At 41.2% G+C, this 19,373-nt stretch overlaps 1 protein-coding gene across 1 annotated transcript in view; it reads left to right on the top strand.

The window, feature by feature from the left end:
• LOC114453504 (rab effector MyRIP-like) overlaps nt 1-19,373 on the top strand; it is an 86,098-nt gene that overhangs the window by 34,551 nt on the left and 32,174 nt on the right. The window contains 1 exon segment of the mRNA XM_028433429.1: nt 5,895-6,116. Within this exon segment, the coding sequence (XP_028289230.1) occupies nt 5,895-6,116 (222 nt within the window).

Here is a 19,373-nt window from a genome sequence, read left to right as displayed (position 1 = left end):
AGCAGCTCAGATGGTGATACATCACTGAGAAAAATTGCACTTGTTTTTGTTTTCTAGCCGGCCTGCAAAATGCCATTATCTAGATTACAAATCTGGACGTAACATAATTTAACTTTACCCGGAAACTTAAGCCTCAGTCTGCCTGTGCGTCAGCTGAGAGAGAGAAATGGACAGTAAGGAGAAGGAGACATGAGGGGGAAATAAGTATGTTATTAGATGGCTAGCAGACGGAGAGGAAGCAGGGCAGGCTAGATGGAAAATGAGCGAGAGATGAGAAAAAACTGAGTTAATAGATCTTCGGTCCAAACAATATTAGCCAGGAGTGACAGGCTGTCAGAAATACACTGCATATCATCATGCTGCTCTGATATTAAATTACAGAAGGAATCAGCATGCAGTGCGTGTGTGTGTGCACTGTTCCCCTCTAAAACCCACGGCACCATCAACATGTACACTGCAGTGACTTATTTACATAATCAATAGGTCTTAATTCAAGACTTTGGTATCTTTAAACTTTCAGCGCCTGCAGAACTTTGCTGTTCCTAATTTGTGGAGAGCTACTGCAGTTAATCATGTTGACATTTAGGAAGGCTGGAGTCATTAATTATATTATTCATGTTGTAAATGCCATGAGAAAATGATGGGTGGATGTGACGGACAGTGCTCGCTGCAAACTTACCAAGCACACTCTCGCTAATGAGAGTAATGAAATAAAGAGATGGTTCTTAATATGAGATTTATGGGTTAAAGCTGCCAGTTGTAGAATGAATCTGCAACTTTTTTGACAAGCAGTTAATGGTTTCTGTCACTTTGTAAAAGGTGGAGGGTGGTGCTTTTCTCTGTTGCATCAGACAGAAGATGTTTGTGGCATTTTTTTCAACTATTTTGTAACATTATGACATTATCTTGGCTAAGATATTAATTGATTAATCCAGATTATTATTGCAATAATAACTAATGATGACTACTTGTCACACTATTAAAACTGCTGCCTTTATTTTAATACAAATGTGTGGTTTTGCCTTAACTTAAAGATGTCAATGAGGTTAACTTTATAATTAAATGATGATTTATGGATCACTTGCAGTTGATAAGCAAACGCTCTGTGTCAGCACTGTGGCAGCTTAGCTGTGTAATGAATGAATGAGTGTCGGCTGCTTTCCTTAGTAGAGATAAACAGTGCAATACTGTACATAAGCTCCCACATTTAACAGCATGTATGTCCTCAGAAGTTGGAGGAGATGTCGGAGTGTTCAGTCTCAACATTAGTGTATTATAGGTATTGTTTTAACTCCTTGTTTACTTTTACTTTTGTTAACACACCTTTTTGAAAATGAAAGAGAAAAACAACCCACAAAAAATGTTGGTATCTCACATTTTATTACATCTTTTTGTTTTTATTGTGAAATCTGTGTGAAACTAATGTAATAATTTCAGAATAAAAGCCAGGGTGTTCTTTATGGCTCTAGATGTATGTCTGGGGTGCACGTTATGCAAATGTCCTGACCAAACCGTTAAAAAAAACACAAAGTCCGTGTAGCAGCTTAGCCAAGTGAGCTACTTTTACACATTGCAGTGTATGATGTGCATATGATATCCTAATTTGTGGCTTAATTATATGTCTATTAACATTCTGTAGCTCTATATGTTAATTAGGAGCATCTAATTGTGCCTCACTGGTACCTGGATGACCCTCGTGTGTCTACAGTCAATGCCCTGTGAGAAAAGCACAGGTTTTCATGTCTCATTAACAAAGGTTTGAGCTAATGCGACGGGATGGCAGGCATGACGGACCTCCCTTTTGTCTTTGGATATATGTGTACATTTGCCCGCTCATTGAATTAAATGGCCAGAGCTCACCGCCGTCATCTCACCGGCCTCTTCATTAAACCCATATCACAGACACAGGAAGATAAAATGGAACCTGATCCTAATCAGGACTGAAGGAAATGATTTCCAGCCAATTGCTTCTTTGAGTTATTAGGATATAAATATAGGCTGCATATATTCCACATATTTTACTGCATAAATGTGTTCTGTAATGTCGATGCTCAGACAAGAAGAATTGTTTTATTTTGTGAAAATGTGTCAATTTAATTTGAGCATGATTTCCCAGCAGCCGTGACCTTGAATATGTTTCCACTCTCCTCTAAACATTGTGGTTTATAAATGTGTTTGTCAGTGGCCTTCAGTCTTCACTCTCTCCTCCTCCTCAGCCATTCTCAGATGACACTGTATATGAAATGGTTTGTTCATCTTGATAATATGCTGCGTCTAATGATGCATATGAAAAGCAATCAGTGAGGCAGCCGAGGATGTGTTAGAGAAGCAGTGTTAATAAGTGGGAGATTGCAATGCCCCCGCTGGCTCAAAACGCACACATTTACACACAGGAAACTCACAATATGCTGCATTCAGCACACTTGACCTACACGCATACTTCCTTTTATTTGGTGGTTTGGTTAAGGCTGGGAATGCTTATGTATATATAAAGGTGGAGTACTTTGCACCCTGTCTGCTGCATTTATCCTCCATGTTTGGGTGTCATATTTCCCTAGTATAAACTTGGTTTTATCATGACATTCATTCTGCATGTGTATATAAGATCAGTGAATGCCCAGCAGGCTGTAACCTAGCTGTGTGTGGAGTAGCAACTTACTAATAATTTACTCGCTGCCCGTTCCAGTCGAACTCACTTTCACACCTCGCCAGCAGCAACAACTCCATCTCTGCATCTCTGCTTCCATTCATGCCTAACGACAGCTGATGGCTGATGGCGTAAACATGGATTGGTCTAAACTCTCCAACGCACTGCGTTTATTATTTTAAAGATAATTGATACGAGTTCAGTGGGTGCTGATGATGATAGGTTTATGATATGAGTGCAAAACATTACATAATTTATTGTAGCCCCTGCCTATATGGTGCATTGCCCAGTCAGCAGGAACCCTACAGGAAAAATCCATCTGCATAATATATATTGAGGCTTTGGAAAGCAAAACCACTGTGCTGCTTAAAGCACTGAATAACAGCCTTTTTTATCCAACGTCCTCTAATCTTTGATCAGGGATTGCACCCAAACCATGCTTTTAGTTTTGATACAGTACATTAATTAGGGGTAATGTTTTGTGCAGCAGGTTCTGACAGCGCCTGTGGATTCTTGTTGGGGTTTTTTAATGAGCTTTGGTGAAGTTTTTCCATTGCAATAGTTCCTTAATGCTCATCAGTCTGCACTATCCTCAGTGGTGCACTATAAATGCAAACACATTATTGCATAAAATATATTTATTTCTAGTTTTAGCTAGATGTTATTAGCACTTAATAAAAATACGTTTCTAGTTTCTAGCTTTGGGATCAAAAAATCTCACTAACTTAATGTTCTTGAGGTAGATCCGCTCAGATAAAGGCATGTTTTGCATCAGGTGCTTTTTTTTTTTTTTTTTCAAGATTTGGACATGCGCAGATTAGTCGTCATCTTACCGCCTTGCTACTTTCTGGAACGCCTGAACGCTTCAAAGCCGTGGAAGCAGGATTCAGCAGCAGCGGTCATTATTGTCGGCTCTACCGTGTTTGTTGCACTTGACACATTGATCTGGTGAGTAAATATTTTACCTTGTACAAACTGTTTCCGTGTCCGTTTGTGATTTACCGCTGTTTTTTTAAGCTTGATAACTAGAGCTAACATTAGCTAGCACACATGTCTGCAGCCAGTTGCAGTTATAACTGGTTTCACTGCATATTACAGGACTTTAGAGTGCACTAACAAAAGATGCAAAGAATGGATAAGTGAGCCTACGTGTAGTCTGTTGGTGAGTAGAGGTTCGGTAAAAACCTACTACACCTGTTGATGAAGATTCTCAGTCATCCAGGTCATCATACGTAGAGAAGCAAGGCGTCTGGACTTGTAGAGTTTTCTTGAAGATGTTTCGCTGCTCATCCAAGCAGCTTCATCAATTCTACACCATATTGTTAAGCTTGTTATAGCCGAGTTTACCAGTAAAGATTTACGCATTCAAAACATTTATATGACTTCTTTTGTTTCACAGACACTAACTCATTCGACGAACAGCAGATAGTTTAATCAGCAGAGAATCTCGCTCTCATGGCCTCCTGCAGCTGAACATGCACAGTCAACAGCAGGGTACAGCAGGGAGCAGCGGAGATCTCTGCTCATTAAACTGTATGACAATGTGTAATGTTGTTTGCAGCAGTGCACTGGCCCTTTTAAACTAACTAATTGATACATAAAATACCACTGTGTATTTTACATTAGAATTTTCCTGTTGAAAAATGACTTGCTGTTTACTGTTGGTTAAGTGTGTTTTTATTAAATCTATAATCAGGTTGAATGTGTAGCTCAAAATAAATCTTCCAAGCTATGCTGATTTCTAGTTTGCCTGTCTTAAATTAATGGGCTTGGTCTTATGCTAGTTACAGTCCAACCTCTTTCCCTGTTAGGTATTTGTGGAGTTTAATAGAATTGCCCGTAAATAGGTTGAGGGAGGCTTCTTTAAAGCTCTGAACGAGTACACCCCACATTTTATCAAACTCTTTCTGTCAAAAAAGGAACTGTTGGACTGAAACTCGGTTATTGCAGCACGTCAACTGGCTGGTAAGAAGCCTTATTTTCATTACTATTCAGTTCCAAATGAATGAAACTGCACAATGTCTAAATGTGTCTGGAAGTTTATGTACAGTGGCACATGTCCACAATTTTCAGCTAACAATGTCAGCACCTGTAGTTACAGTCATCAATAAATGAATATAAATAAATAATAAATACATTTTCAGGAGCAGGAGTCTACAGTCTAAATACTAAAAACAAATTAAATATATTGCTATAACTCTATTTTATGTGTGTGTGTTCTATGTATTTTATGGGGCACATAACTTGCTATTCTAAAGCACATGTGTGTTTCTTTGCAGGATACAAGAGATGAGACTCAAGCCTCCATCACAGTGTGTAGAAATTGTGTAGAAATGTCTGAGTGTCAAATGTCTTGTTTCAGCCCTGACCTGTCCAGTATTCAGTTGGAGAATGATTTGACTAAAAATAAATGTTGAATGAAGTTAAATTCGCCTGTGAATTCTCTCAATGTATCGTCTTTGAAGGATGGTGTAGAATCAGAACTGAACCTGAAAACACTCAGTGAGTAAAACTAAATTTAGTTGTGGGTAATCATTTATTTTGAGTTTGGCATTTAAGCTATACCACCTACAAAAAACAAGTTAGCTTTACTTGACCGTCTTATGTTTGCTGTACTTGTTTTTTTGAGGCAATAAGTTTGCATACTTTTTTGAAGTAAAGTCAACTTATTAAATTTTACACTGTGTTTAATAAGATCTCTCCTTAATTTCTGTTTTCATTTTTGGGCTGGTGCCCAAACAGCTAGTTTGTGTGTGTCGACTCTTTTTCTCAAACTCACAATGTCCTAATTGACAGTTGGGTTGTTGGAGGCACACATGGAGTGCTCTCCATAGCTGTGTTTTGACTGATGTGGCCAAACAAGCCATGACAGATCCTCCCAAATTGAAATGTCAGCCATCATGTTAATTCCACAGAATCACTGTAAGAGAGAGAATGAAGTGGGGAGCATGTTTTCAGTGTGACCCCTTCCACACTGCCCCCATCTTGTATTATTACTCTCCACCTTTAATTTTTCATTTGCCACAGCTTCCCCAATTATTCTGCATCGCCTCCTCTTGCCGAGTTCACGAGTTACCTCTCAACCAGATGCTTACCATCATCTCTCTCTCTCTTTCCCCCTCCCCCCGTCCTCTCTCGCTCTCTCTCGCTCTCTCTCGCTCTCTCTCCCTCTCTCTCTCTCTCTCTCTCTCTCTCTCTCTCTCTGTCTCTCTCTCTCTCTCTCTGTCTCTGTCTCTCTCGGTTTCAGTGAGCTGAAGCAGGAGCTGGCGGAGGAAGGCAGCAGATGCTCCATCCTCTCCAAGCAGCACCGCTTCAACGAGCACTGCTGCATCCGCTGCTGCGCGCCCTTCACCTTCCTCCTAAACCCCAAGCGCCAGTGCGTGGACTGCCAGTACAACGTCTGCAAGACCTGCTGCACCTACAACAAGAGGGACAAAGCCTGGATCTGCTCTGCATGCCAGAAGGGCAGGTTAGTGTTTTCACACACACTCATGGCAGAGACGGGAGAGATTAAAGTACTGGTAGAGGAATGAAGGGGACGGGATGGATGAGTGAAGCTGTGAATTGGTTGATTGGAGGACACTGCCGGAGTAAAGGGTGTGAAAAAAAATAAATGGGCATTTAAAAGGAAAAAGGGCTGAGAGAGGGAGAGCGCTGAAACAACACTGGCACTGAAGGAGACAGATGTGAGGGGGAAAGTGAATGAATGAGAGGCGGACTTTTATGGTGTCAGTGCTACAAGGATGGGTGTTGTTAAGTCTTTTTTTTGGCTTTGTCGTAAAGATGTAACTCTGTCTAGCTATGCTATAGAATAGTGATTTGTTTTCCTGCATTTGTATCATTGCTGGTGAAAGGAAATGTGAGAGAAGACAGAGGAAAGGTAAAGAAGGGAGGGGTGGAAGATCAGGGAACATTGAGGAACATTTTAAAAGGAAGGGGAAAAAAAGGGCACAGACGCCTCTCAGCACACGGATACAGTGGATACTTGTGGAAATGTATGTTTGTTTTCCTATTTTTTTATTTCCTTCCCCTGATCACATCCCTGTTTACAAACTAGAAATAAAGAAACAGAATGTGCATTTATCATTTATAGAACAAGGGAAAACAATCAAAGAGGAGCACGGGAAGCAGGGGAATCCACTAGCTGGCTGTGTTTGGAAATGAGCAGTGTGTGTATCTGTCGTTAGGCTGTTTATGCATGTCTGTCCAAAAAAGCCTCAGGAGTTGTTCTAGTGGTCTGACCTGCCGCCCGGTGGAATATTGAAACTATGCTGTATATATGTGTGAGCTTGCATGGCTGCAGTGGTGGAAATCATATTGGCTGTGAATGTGTGAGTTCTGGTGGATTCATTGTAACATACAGTTATATGTATGATGTGAATTTGACCTGTATACAGTCTTTGGAGATTTCTTACCTAAAAATATGAACTGTGCCTTTGGTTGTGATAAAATATTAGTGTATGTAAGTGCTGAATTTTGGATCTTCTTAGAGCATGACCAAGCTCACCAAACATGCCTGCCCCTCCACTTGGCCTTATTTCTTTCCCTCAGTCCCCCCAGCATCGTCTCTCCCTGTCTTTCATTGATTTTTGCTGCACGTTGTATTGAGTTAGACCTGCTGCCCTCGGTCCTGGTGCATGAGACAGGAGGGAGGAGGGAGGAAGGAGAGGGATCATGGCAGTCAAAAGAGGTGGCAAGGTTTGCATCGATCACTTCTTTCTTTCTATCTGTCTATCTGTGTATCTGTATGTGTGTGTTTGTGTGTGAGTGTGTCTGTCTGTCTGCCGGGGGCTCAGTAATATTCTCATTAGAGGTTTAGACTGAGTCACAGATGGGCAGGATGTCACAATATTACCGTCTACCAGCTACATATAAATACAGCACTTTTCATTAGTGCATTAAACAGGCTTAAATCTGGTTTTAGCATGAATTACTCTCTCAGGGTGGAGTCATGTCATTTGGATCAGTGATTTACAGCTTGCATGAGTGCTGAGCTTCAGGCTAAACGAACTCTGAACATCATTTTGGAAATTGTTACTATTGATGTCGATGATTACAAAGAAAAATTGATTTGATTTGCATTGATTTGATGCTAAACAGACTGTAACTATACAGCAAGAATGGATGCAAAGTAATCCAATCAATCAATCATAATACAATCAATTGTCTGTTTTGTTTTTTGCATGTCAGTGTCCTCTCCTTCTGCTAGATTCTGCTGATTTAAAATGCAAAATCAATTCACAATGGAAGCAAACCACCAAATGGTCTCACTCACTCACACCGGCTGTCCATCAACATTCACAGCAGCGTGGTCACACCGATCCCAAGTGTGATCCATCAAGGGAAAGCAGATTTGTAATCATCGCACACATGGATTCTCTCAGAGGCTAAAGTCACCCACTCACACATGGACGCACATAAGAATGTACGCATGTATATCCAGGCAGACGCCTGCCTCTGAGCAAACATGCGAGCACAGTCATTGATTATATGTTCGATAATTACATTTATGAGCAGCTGTAGTTGAGGTGGATGTTGTCACTGATGGTTTGAATGTTTTCAGTTACAAGGGCGTCTGCAGAGATGCTAACGTGTCAATGGCAGATGGTATCCAAAGAGAAAAGACTCAGCGAGTCCTCGGCTCTGTCATAACACCTTTCTAGCCTTGTAACACACACACACACACGCAAACACAGAGCTTTCCCACCTGAGCAAGTGGGACAAGCATGACCATTTGCAGTCTGCTTGCATTAGTTGCATCCTCACTCCATGGCCCACACACACATATACAATATAATCACACCTACCGCACACCAAAGATTTTGCCAGACAAGTCAGAACATTTAAACTTCTTTTTGTTTTGCCTCCTGAACTCAAGTAAAGGAAGATGTTTGGGGCTGAGTTTATAGAACTATTTTTTGTGTTGTGTCCTGTCTTTGCTTCCCCTTTTGAATCAGAAGCAAAATGAGACACTGATTGGCTGTTCAGCTCAGCAAAGAACTGCATGAGAAGAGAATTGGAGGTGACAAACAGAGGGCTCATCCTCATTTTTAAGTCCTCTCAGCCTCGTGTGGAATTAATATACAGTGTCCCCTCACACAAGTATAAACATATGTAGATGGCCAATATTTGTATTCAGTGTACACAAGTGCAGAGTCAGTGAGGTTGATGTCGGTTTGGTGTGTCTGGGCCTTTAAATGGGAAGAAGAAGAGATGAAAAGAGATAAGAAAGGAAGGTCAAGAGAGAAAGAAAGAGGGGGAAGATGAAAAAGATGTTGACCTTTCCCAATTATTCAAGAGTGGAAATGCCATTAAAACCCCCTTTTTTGACTCAAATTCTTCTTCCTTTCTGCCTTTGTGCTCTACTTTCTCTACCTCCCCAGCCTTTCCTTGTCTTTTTTTCTTAGTTTTGATATTCTTTTATGATCTGATGTCTTCCTCTGTCACATCCTCTCCCTCTCTACCGGATCTCCATTTTCCACATTTACATTCAAGTTACTGCACCTCTGTGTGCTTAATCTGCAGAAATGGACTGCCTACTCTATATGGAGACTCCGGGCTATTAAATGTGCGCACCTATACATACAGTGTGTGGGTGTGTGGGTGTGTGCATGCACAGAAACAGCAATACACTAAAGTGACAACCTGTTTTTACTTTAATAATCTCATCCTAAATCATGACTGTGAGGAGATTATGGAATCTGTTGCAGACTTATACAATACATACACACAAACAGGAGAGGTCTGCACACAAGTATATGCACATTAAATTCACACAATCATACAGAGCCCTCCTAGAGACACAGTTTAATTGCATTTTTCTGACATTAAATGTATTTTAAGATAATTTTTCAGGTCAAACTTAATTCTCCATGCATGAATTCTTTGTTTTGTTATGGATCAGTGCGTGCATTCCCTGAACAACTGCAGTCCCTCACTCTGTGTAGTCACATGCGGATGTAAACACACACACACACACACCTTAGCTTATTCAAACACACATTTTCACACATTACATGAGCTAGCAGGCTCTGAAATCTGGCTAGTAGTAATACCTTAGTTTGCTAAATAGGAAATATTAATTAAGACATGCTTGCGCATATATATATATATACATGTTTAACATCATTAGCTAATTTCTGTTGTTTTTATCTGCATATGTCCTTTTAATGATTGTAAATTATTTATTGCTTACTTCAGTGCCTTTTGTAGCTACATGCTTTTATGTTGTTCTTGCCCATAAAGGTTATGTAAAATCATTTCAGATTTTAAGTGAAATCGATCCTATAACTGTGGAATTGATATTCGGAAATGGGTTGACAAAGCCAGAGCCCCTTTATAGCATGTTGTACTTTTCCAGTTTGCTTGCTAATGGACAATAGTGAGAGGCGGCAAACAAACCTGGACTTCACACAGTCTCTACACACCTGAGTTTAACCTGCATCGCTCAAATTCATCCAGGGTGCATTAAAGATTCTCTGTAATCTGGTTTCTCAGATTACACTGAAAAGCTGCCTGTAGGCTCATTCACACGTAATCTTACAATGTCTCTTTGTATAGTTGTGGAATGAGATTCTGGCAGGTGTGAAGTGAAATTCATAAAGCTGTCTACCTACAATCAGATCACGGCTTTCTGCTTCATCACTCTACATTAATACAGCCATACCAATTTCAAATGTAGTCATGCGATTTTCTTTCTGTGTATTGTAGTGCACATGAATATTCATTTTAACACCTCACAGTGATTTCAGAACAATAGTGGTGTGTTTATACAGACACCAGTGCAATAAATTCAGTGAACTCCCTTGCTGCTGCCAGACAAGCACCTGCGGCTAGCAGAGGAAGCAAGTCACAGTGTGATCTTTTTCTGTCCTCCTTGCGGGGGTATTTTTATCAGTGTGGGTGAGCAAGACTATAGTCTTAGACAGGGAGGGTGTGCCCTACAGCACCAAAGCTGCAGATGAAATGTGTGCACACCGCCACATGTAGGTCCATATTTTTAATAAGGCATTTACATGCATGTGCTGCTTTGTGTCTACCTGCGGGTTTGTGCTTTGTTTATGTCGGGTTTTAGCAGCTGCTGTGACAGTGGATTGTAGGGACTTATTCTTGTTTTTCCAATAAAGAGCCAGAACAGCAAGCTGCAAGCCCTCAGTAGGTGAAGAATGTCACCCCCTTCTCCTATTTATCAGTGTGTAACACTATCAGTTTGTAGCGTGGAGCTTCTAAATCACACAGCACCATATTAGTGGTGAAGAAAATGGATGTGTGTACCAATATGTTGTGCTGCTGAGACAGCAACTTGCATATAAATTTACTCAAGAATTATTTCATTAAGATCAGCACCCAAAATGGACTAAGTTGTGTGTCTGAACATTCCCAAGGAAGCTTTTCATCAAAATGAAGCGTGCAGCTGAACCCATCATCCCCCTGAGCTGCAGGCACAGGAAGGAGAGCCACTAATCACCCTCTCCCCTCCATCTCCTCCTCTTCTCTTCCTCCTTTCGCGGCCTTGTCTCGTGTCCAACCCAGCTGACACATCAGTCGAACATAACTCTTGTGCGCTCGTGATTTGAGCTTGATACACAAACTCACGGGATGCACATACACAGAGCACAGCGGTGAATAAACTTCCTACAGACTCTGAAGTTTTATTTAAGTATCATTAATTGAAATATAGCCTAAATCCGAGCTGTGCTAATGCAATCTGTTACCACAAAACTAATTACCGCTGAGTTTTTTCAGCCTTAAAGCTTTCTGTGTGTTCAATCTTTACTGTGTTTGTGTGTGGATGCCTGCATTGTAAGTACTCCCTGTTGTGTGACCCTTTGTGTTCTATGAAAGCATTTCTCCCTGTAGACGATGAGGTTGTGCGAGTGATAAATCACTGTCCAGGTAAACATGTGAGTACACAGAAATACAAAAGCTCAGTTTAAGAATGGACAACAAAAACCTACTTAGAACACCGAACATCTGGCTCTTCTCTTGAGCTGGAAAGGGCACAATCAGCATTCAGTCCCCAGTACTCAAGGGTATTGCAAGCTGTAGCCCTGAAATACTGAGGTGAACACACTGATTTTCACTTCTTTTCTTGTGTACTTATTGTCTATGCTCTTCTCATCTTGGTCATCTGTGGCTTTCATGATGTCAGAAATGAGACAGAAAGTCAGAGTCGTCTACTGGCTCATGAATGTTGCTGTGGGTTATTTTGCAGTTGTTGCTCTGAGTCATTAATCTCTCTGATTTCACTGGAGGTCAGGCCACGGAACACAGGTCTTCTCTGTGTGTGTGTGTGTGTGTCTGAACCAGTAACACTGGTAACACCTACTGATCTAAGCACCTCTCCATGTCTAGCTACACTGCAGGTAATTTCAGTTATTTTTTGACCAAGTCAACTTATGAAGGAGTACTCCATGTGAATGGGGTTATTTGTGGCTCACAGCACTCATGCAGCATGCCTGCAGCACAGAGGTGATTGGAAATCTCATGATTCCTAAATCGGTTTATGCAGTAAGTTGGCTAGTGGATCAGAACAGAAGCTAAAGCTTTGGTTGTTTTTATTGTGGGTTAGTGGGGTTGGAGACAGAAAGTGTTTGACACAGAGTTGGGTAAGACATAGGCACTGCAACACCTAAAAATACTTGCACCTAACAGCTTGTAACACCCAGTAATGCGGCTTTATAGTTGTCTGTAGTTTCAGTGTTGCATTAAAGGGCCATTGTTTTTCTTTGAGCCCACCAAGGGTGAAGTGGCCAGGCTTTAAAAACTCATGGCTCAGCTGATTGTAGACACAAATAGAAGATTCTCTGTATAATTATAATATAATTTATTGGATACGTCTAAATAAAGACACACCTCATGTATGCACATGCATTGGTGCAATAGTGCGCTCTCTTGACCTTAAGCCTCAGACTGTGTCTTTCTGAAATGAAATGAAAGGGGTTAACGTTTCCTTTCACAATAAGAGAGAAGAATTAGAACTTTAATTTCACTTTAAATTGATGAATCAGGCTAAGTCCTAAAGAAACATTAGGGACACAGCTAGTGTTTGACACAAAACCAGTGCAGTGCTGCTGGAAAAGAACTTATTTCAGGTCATGACTTTTAATTCATCAAACATTTACACTGGTCAGGGCTTGTAGCTGAGTAACCACAGTGACTTACTCAAATAGAAATTTTGATGTGCATAATAAATCAGAATCCTCTGTCCCTATTGGCTCTCTTCTACTATGACTGCTTCTGCAGATGTGAGCTATGAAAAACATCTTCAGTGCTGAAGACGCCCCACAGTGCATGCATCGTGTCTCATATCCTGGAGGACTGGCAGGAGAGGATGCGAGGTTCATGATTGGCACATCAATGAGATGGAGCTGTGCTTTCTGGTTTAAAAGTTTGCAGTCTTTGACTAAGCACTGAGATCACATTTTGTTTTGTCCCCCTCTTTTACTTTCTTTCTAAGAACTTGGCATGAAATGATAGATAGGTGTTGCATGAATAGTAATTTTGCTTCCCCTCCTCTAACTTCATCCCTCACTTATTCTATAACTCTCCTGCACCCTTATCCCTCCCTAAGGCAGATCATCCTGTCTGATCTCCTGCCACTGTGAACTCTCTGCACCATGAAAGAAGATATTGGCACTGCAGGATTTTTATGCTCATTGCACATTCCTCGCCTGTCAACTCCAGAATCGGTTTTAATGAAAGTTTTCGTTTTTTTCGTGTATCTCTGTATGCTGTTAACATTGGATTATTTTTAATGAAGGGTTATTTCAAGAGCATTTAAGAGATCATAGTGCATATTGAAGAAAGTGGATTTGAAACATATTCTACTGGTGAGTCGAAGAACTCAAAGGGCTGTCCGTATTCGCCACTTGACTGTGAAGCATATGCACATGCATGCTGATGTATTATACACACACTTCACATGCGAGTTTAATGTAGTGGGAAGTGGAGCCAGTGCAAATGAATTACAATTAGCAGAATATGCAAATGTCTGCATCCCACTTTCCCTGTGCTGCACTAGTTCTGAGCGACTTCAGATGGTGTGTATGTACACATTATTGCACTCCCTTTCTCTCTCTATGCTGCATATCAACAGCTGTGCATTGCTCCAGGCTTCTTGTCTCAATGCACCTCCTCTCCCATTTTTCAGTGCTTTAAATGAAGCTCAGTGTGAGCTTCACTGCAGAGCTGACTGCACTCCGCTCACCTTGTTTAGTCATGATTTCCCACCTGAGCGAGGAGTGCTGTTTGATCTCATTTGTTTAAAATCATCTGATGTTATTAAGTCTGTACCTCCTGGGCTTTAGGGGCTAGTATGTTGAAGCTGGGTAGCTCCCATTGGGCTTGTATTTTGCTTCCATGGTCAGTACAAGGAGTGTATTGCATATTCTGCTTGCATAAGTACTGCTTTTTGTAAATAATACATATTTTTGACAGTTCCTTTCGATGTTTAGCTAAGGATGCAGTTAATCAAGTAATTATGAGGAGTGTGACTGTCGGTTTTTTAACAAACAAACAGCAGATGTGCTTCCATGACTCTTTGCTGTGCATGCTAAGCATACAAATTGTCCACATCCTACCAAATAAAATGCATGGAAGGTTCTGTGTTACTAAGCTGTTGGTAGAAATGCCACAGGACATCTTGAAGCAGGTTTAGTTGAAATAGCCAGTGATCCAGAACAACTAGAAAACAACGGGAATCCTCTGTCCCACCCTTTCTCTCTCTGTCTTTGTGCCTTTTGGGCTATTTGTTCAAAGCAGCAGCAGAGGATCTCGGGTGATACTGTCTGATTCAAACGGGATCAAAGCAGCCGTTCATATCGGGCCTGCCAATGGGAGACATATCAAAGCAGACACACAAATGAGACACAGTGTGGATGTTCGGCACAAGCACAGCAATCCACAAACACACTCATGTAAACAATATTGCTGCAGCTCTATCTGGTCCTTATAGAGGCATGGGAACATGTGTGTGCGCCTGATGTGCGCCTCCAGTGCTATTCATAAAGTCTCTGTCATGTGTAGTAGTGTAATGTGATGATCTGCTTGTCTGAGGAGACCACAATTGAAAATATTAAACTTGGTGACTGATAAAATCTGACTAATGGCAGTGTGGCAGGTGTGTGGCCAAGGACAGAAGGCTGTTTGCAGTGTATTGTGTAAGAAATGATGTCTGTAGTGGCTTGTAATCAATGTGAATAATGACACAAGGAGCAACGTCAAAGATTAAGAACTAAAGCCAGAAAATCTGGTTCCTTGAATGGCTATTTAAGGCTGATTTCAAGAGTCGCTCCCCTTAGACATGTATGTTAAAATGCCCAGCTTTACCGCAGAAATTACAGCCTGTTCATGCCCTTTTGCTGAGTGCTGTTGCTAACTGTTTACCTAGCTGTTACCCACCTACCTCAGCTTCACTCACACTTATTGCTCATTTTTGGATGCTGGGCCGATTTAGCCATGATGGCAGGAAACAACACATGGAGGTCTAAATCTGTATAACAGGAAACCTGTGGATGATACTATCTCCATATATGACACTATAACCTAAGTATTAATGTATGCGTTTGTGTAAGTGCTCTTTGTGTCAAGTGTGTGTTTTCATACCTGCAGAGATGGGCTGTATAGACGCCTTGCAGCTTCTGGAGTGTATGCCTGACTCCTGGTTTCATACATTTTGAATGAAGGTTCCCTCCTTCTCTCACTCTCTATCTCTCTTACTGTTTCTCACACTTTTCCCCTCTGTCACTCTCTCATTCTGCGTCTCACCTCTTGTCTCTCTGAGGCATTGAATCCTCTGCGCTCATCCTCTGCTAAGATCATTTTTTCACGCCACCAAATAGCCGCAGGATTCACATCTCCACACTGTTTCTGTTTACTTCGACACTTTCTGAAACATGCCTATCTTGGGAAAATTGGTTTTTAGCAAACACCTTTTTTTCCCTCCAGCATGCAGGAGCAGGTTTGATAGCCTTTGAACCTGCCTCTCTCCGTCTCTCTGATGGTAAACATTGGTCTGCTTCTATACCTGCAGAGGACAAGCACTGACGTCATGGTTTCCACCTGATGCCACTGCCTCAAAATATCTTGAGGCAGATAAACAACAAATCTCTGCTGCTTGTAAGCAGCCAAACGCCTATCTACTCAAACATGTGAGAATGTAACAAAACGTGTAGGGCAAAGTAGCAGCTGCAAAAAGCACCCGTGAACATACGCAGGAATCTGAGAGACACAGGGGGACAAGTGTGGGATGGAGTAAATGAGGCAGGGTGTAGGTTATACACGTCTTCTGATAAGCTTGGCATACCTCCTAATCCCATTTCTTAACTCCTTCACATGCCACAGCACATGTACACACACACACAGGTCTTAAGACTTTCCTACATGCTGCCATAGCAGTTTCACTGCATGATGGTATGCATTATGTTTGGGTGAGCTTAAACACAGATCAAGTGTAGTTCATTAGTTCATCTCAGCACTGAGCCACCTGTTTACATCCTGTGCTGGCTCTGGGTTATGCAGATTTTTACAGTCAGCGATTTAGACATTGGTGCATTATGCATTCATAAGATCATAGAAATACATCACTTTATTGTATTAATTTAAAAAGTCAAAATGTCGACATTAAGGGTCTCATAATGTCACATAATGTGCTTGTGCAGAATTAAATAGAAATAAAACTGGAAACCTTTTCTGTGACGTTTCACATACTTTTCTCTACAACAACCACATCCACACGAAATCTGCTGCAGGATAGTGACATCACCATATGTCCCTGTATGCTCTCTTGGTACATAATTCTTAGCAAAGGTGGTTTCTTCCTTTTGTCGTGCTGTAGTTTTCTCTCACTGCATTCCTGTTCATTTGAGTCAGACCTGGGCAAAGTACGGCCCACAGGCTGGACCTGGCCCCCCAGTCATGCTGTCTACACTTACCGTACATTTCAGCGACTATGATGAAATGTACGGTAAAGCGTGCGGAAACTCTGGTGCATTCAGATGTTACTGCAGTGCTGCAGTTGACATATTTCATTGTCATCTGCTCTTAAAAAACACAGTTCATGCCCGACTCTCAGAACTTTGGGATTTGATGCTTTTTTGAAATATGTTGTAACTCTAATGGTTTTCTTCAGTAAAAATATCTTCACGTTATATGTGCTGCTCTGCACTGTGTGTGCGGAAGTATGTTTCAACATACAACAAAGTGGTAGGGAGAGGAGAGGACAGAGGAGTAACCAGTAAATGACAGCAGATGAATCTTACAGTGATAAACACGTAACAAGAGTATATTTTTAAAGGTAGATACTGTGCCAGTGGCCTCCAATCTATATAAGTGGCCCTTTGCATTTCTTATGAAAGTCTTTGGCACTCACAAAAAAATAATTGCCCACCCCTGATTTAGGTAGTCCAGCTATAAACTAAGGTGTAAAAATAAACAAAAAACAAACAACAACATACCCGAGCCAGTATGGGAACTCTGTGTTGGCAAGATGGAGGAAAAAGTAACATAACATAACATTGTAAACGTTCAACGCTGGCAATAATAGAGAAATTTTGCCTTGACGTTTATATTACAGTGAGGTGTTGTTTAGAGTATTCTGACTCTTATTCTCTTATTTGATTGCAATACATGAGATACAGACAGGAAATGAACAGAGAAACATAAGAATGCATTACTTTAAACAACAGATCTGATACAGTATGTGTTTTAAAGAGGTTTCGTGTTTCCAGTAAATTGCAGTGCAGCTCTGTGTCCCTTCGCTCTCAGATGGAGAGTATCACCTTGATGTCTGCGCTGATCACACTCAGAGGTCACTGATAATGATCAAAACAATTGCTACAGAGAGGCAAAGAGAGAGGGAGAGAGAGAGTAGGTGTGTGTGCACCTCCACCCTCTGCCTCTTCATGGCTTCAGTTACCCTGTATGACGGCATTGGTATGAATAATGCAGCGGTCCCCGCCCTGACCTGGAGCTCTGTGTACGCCTGCATGTGCACACTGACATGAAAGACACAGGGCAAAGATTGTTGTGGATGATCAAAGCTGGAATAAAAACAGCAACAATGAAGGAGCTTAAACACAAATGAGCTGGTGCATCCTCCTCAGCATGTAACCACATGAGATCTTGGTTCTCAACTGTCATTATTATCCTGAATGTGTTGAAGAGGTTTTCTAGTGGAGCTTTGGCACCATACGATGTTTTCGCTTCAGGCTCCTCTGACACTATTGTGGGATATTTTATCTTAATGAGGCTTACATGGGTAATTAAAAATAGTCTAGATTAAAAGATTGCAATGTTGGAAAAGCTTCTAGGCCAGATTTTGTCCACTCACAATCGGGTAAACTCCTTCCAGAGTGGCACTGTGATCAGGGTAGAGTTGACTGTCACAGGGGCCATTGGTTGATAGATGGGACTGTATTTCATCTATATGGCATCCGTCTCCACATGCAATCTGTTATCCTCTCTCCTACTTCACACCATCACCCTTCAGCCATGTACAGTCCTTTCATATGATCTCTAGCCTGATTATACTGTAGCCATCTGTGCTGCATGCTGCCTCATATCACACACAGTAAACATTGTCCTTTTGAGGATATAATTACTATTATTGATGATTTTAAACCTTTTTTTCTTATGAATTACTAAAAAAAGTTGGTACTTTTTGCTTGGTATTATGCTTTTTGTTAACTTTTGTGACTCCAATAATACAGACAATAAAGTGAAAGAGATTAGGAGACAAAAAGGTAACAGCCGCTATTAATGTTTTTTTCAGCTCAAAGCAAAAAAGGCAGTGGGAGATTTCTCCTCTTCTGTTGGTGAGCCATTCCCCCTCAATCTCAATCCCACCATCTGTCTCTGTCACCACAAAATCAGCAATGGCACGGAGAAAAACACCACGCTGTAAATGGGAAGGGAAGGATGAGTAAGAGAGAGAGAGAGGAAAAAATGTGTGTGTGTGTGTGTGCATGCATCTGGCGTGTTTTTGTTTGTGATCTGTGTGCCGAGCATCAATGATTCATCCGTCTCCCACGCCCTGTCTGCCAGACTGAGCCTGGTGTTACAGTGTTATTAGCAATGTACCATCACTCGAGGTATGGTCACATTTACCTGATACAGGTTTAACTGAGGTAATCAAAAAGTACAGTGATTATAAAAGTAAAAAGTCTTTACACACAAACAGGAAACACATTTCTCAGTGCAACTATGATTCAATTAAAGACAGACCCTCCATCCTTACAATGTATGCCAGGAAAGCAACCAGTGGAGTCAGCGACAAGGACATGATCCCAGCCTGTGCACAGCCAACTGTTTTCATTAGATGACATGGCTAAGCTGGTGTACAGCCGCTGAAAAAGTCACTGCAGGGACACACCTGACCTCCCTGCTGTTTCTGGCTCATCATACAGTGGAATTCACAGCTACCCTCAACTCCAACTATCAGCACCTTTGTCGCCAAATTGCTGACTAGCTGTGTGTGATTGCCAGCATGCCTGCTGTTGTGTGTTGGCGTTGTTTCTGGAGGAACACAAACCACAGCCACTTCAAAGTTTGTCTGTGTATTCATGGTAAAACAGGTAAAACAAACTAGTCTGTTAATGTTTTTATGTTTCTTATGCAGATGTAGCAAATTTACATTCAAACACTATTTTGAAAGGCCACATTTCAAAAGAGGTAAAAGAGAGACACTGATATCAGAGGAACACAGACAGAATTCTAATGCTCCTGC

The sequence above is a fragment of the Parambassis ranga genome, chromosome 20, assembly GCF_900634625.1.
Source record: "Parambassis ranga chromosome 20, fParRan2.1, whole genome shotgun sequence".
Lineage (NCBI taxonomy): Eukaryota > Metazoa > Chordata > Actinopteri > Ambassidae > Parambassis > Parambassis ranga.
This window is presented reverse-complemented; position numbering and strand designations above follow the sequence as displayed.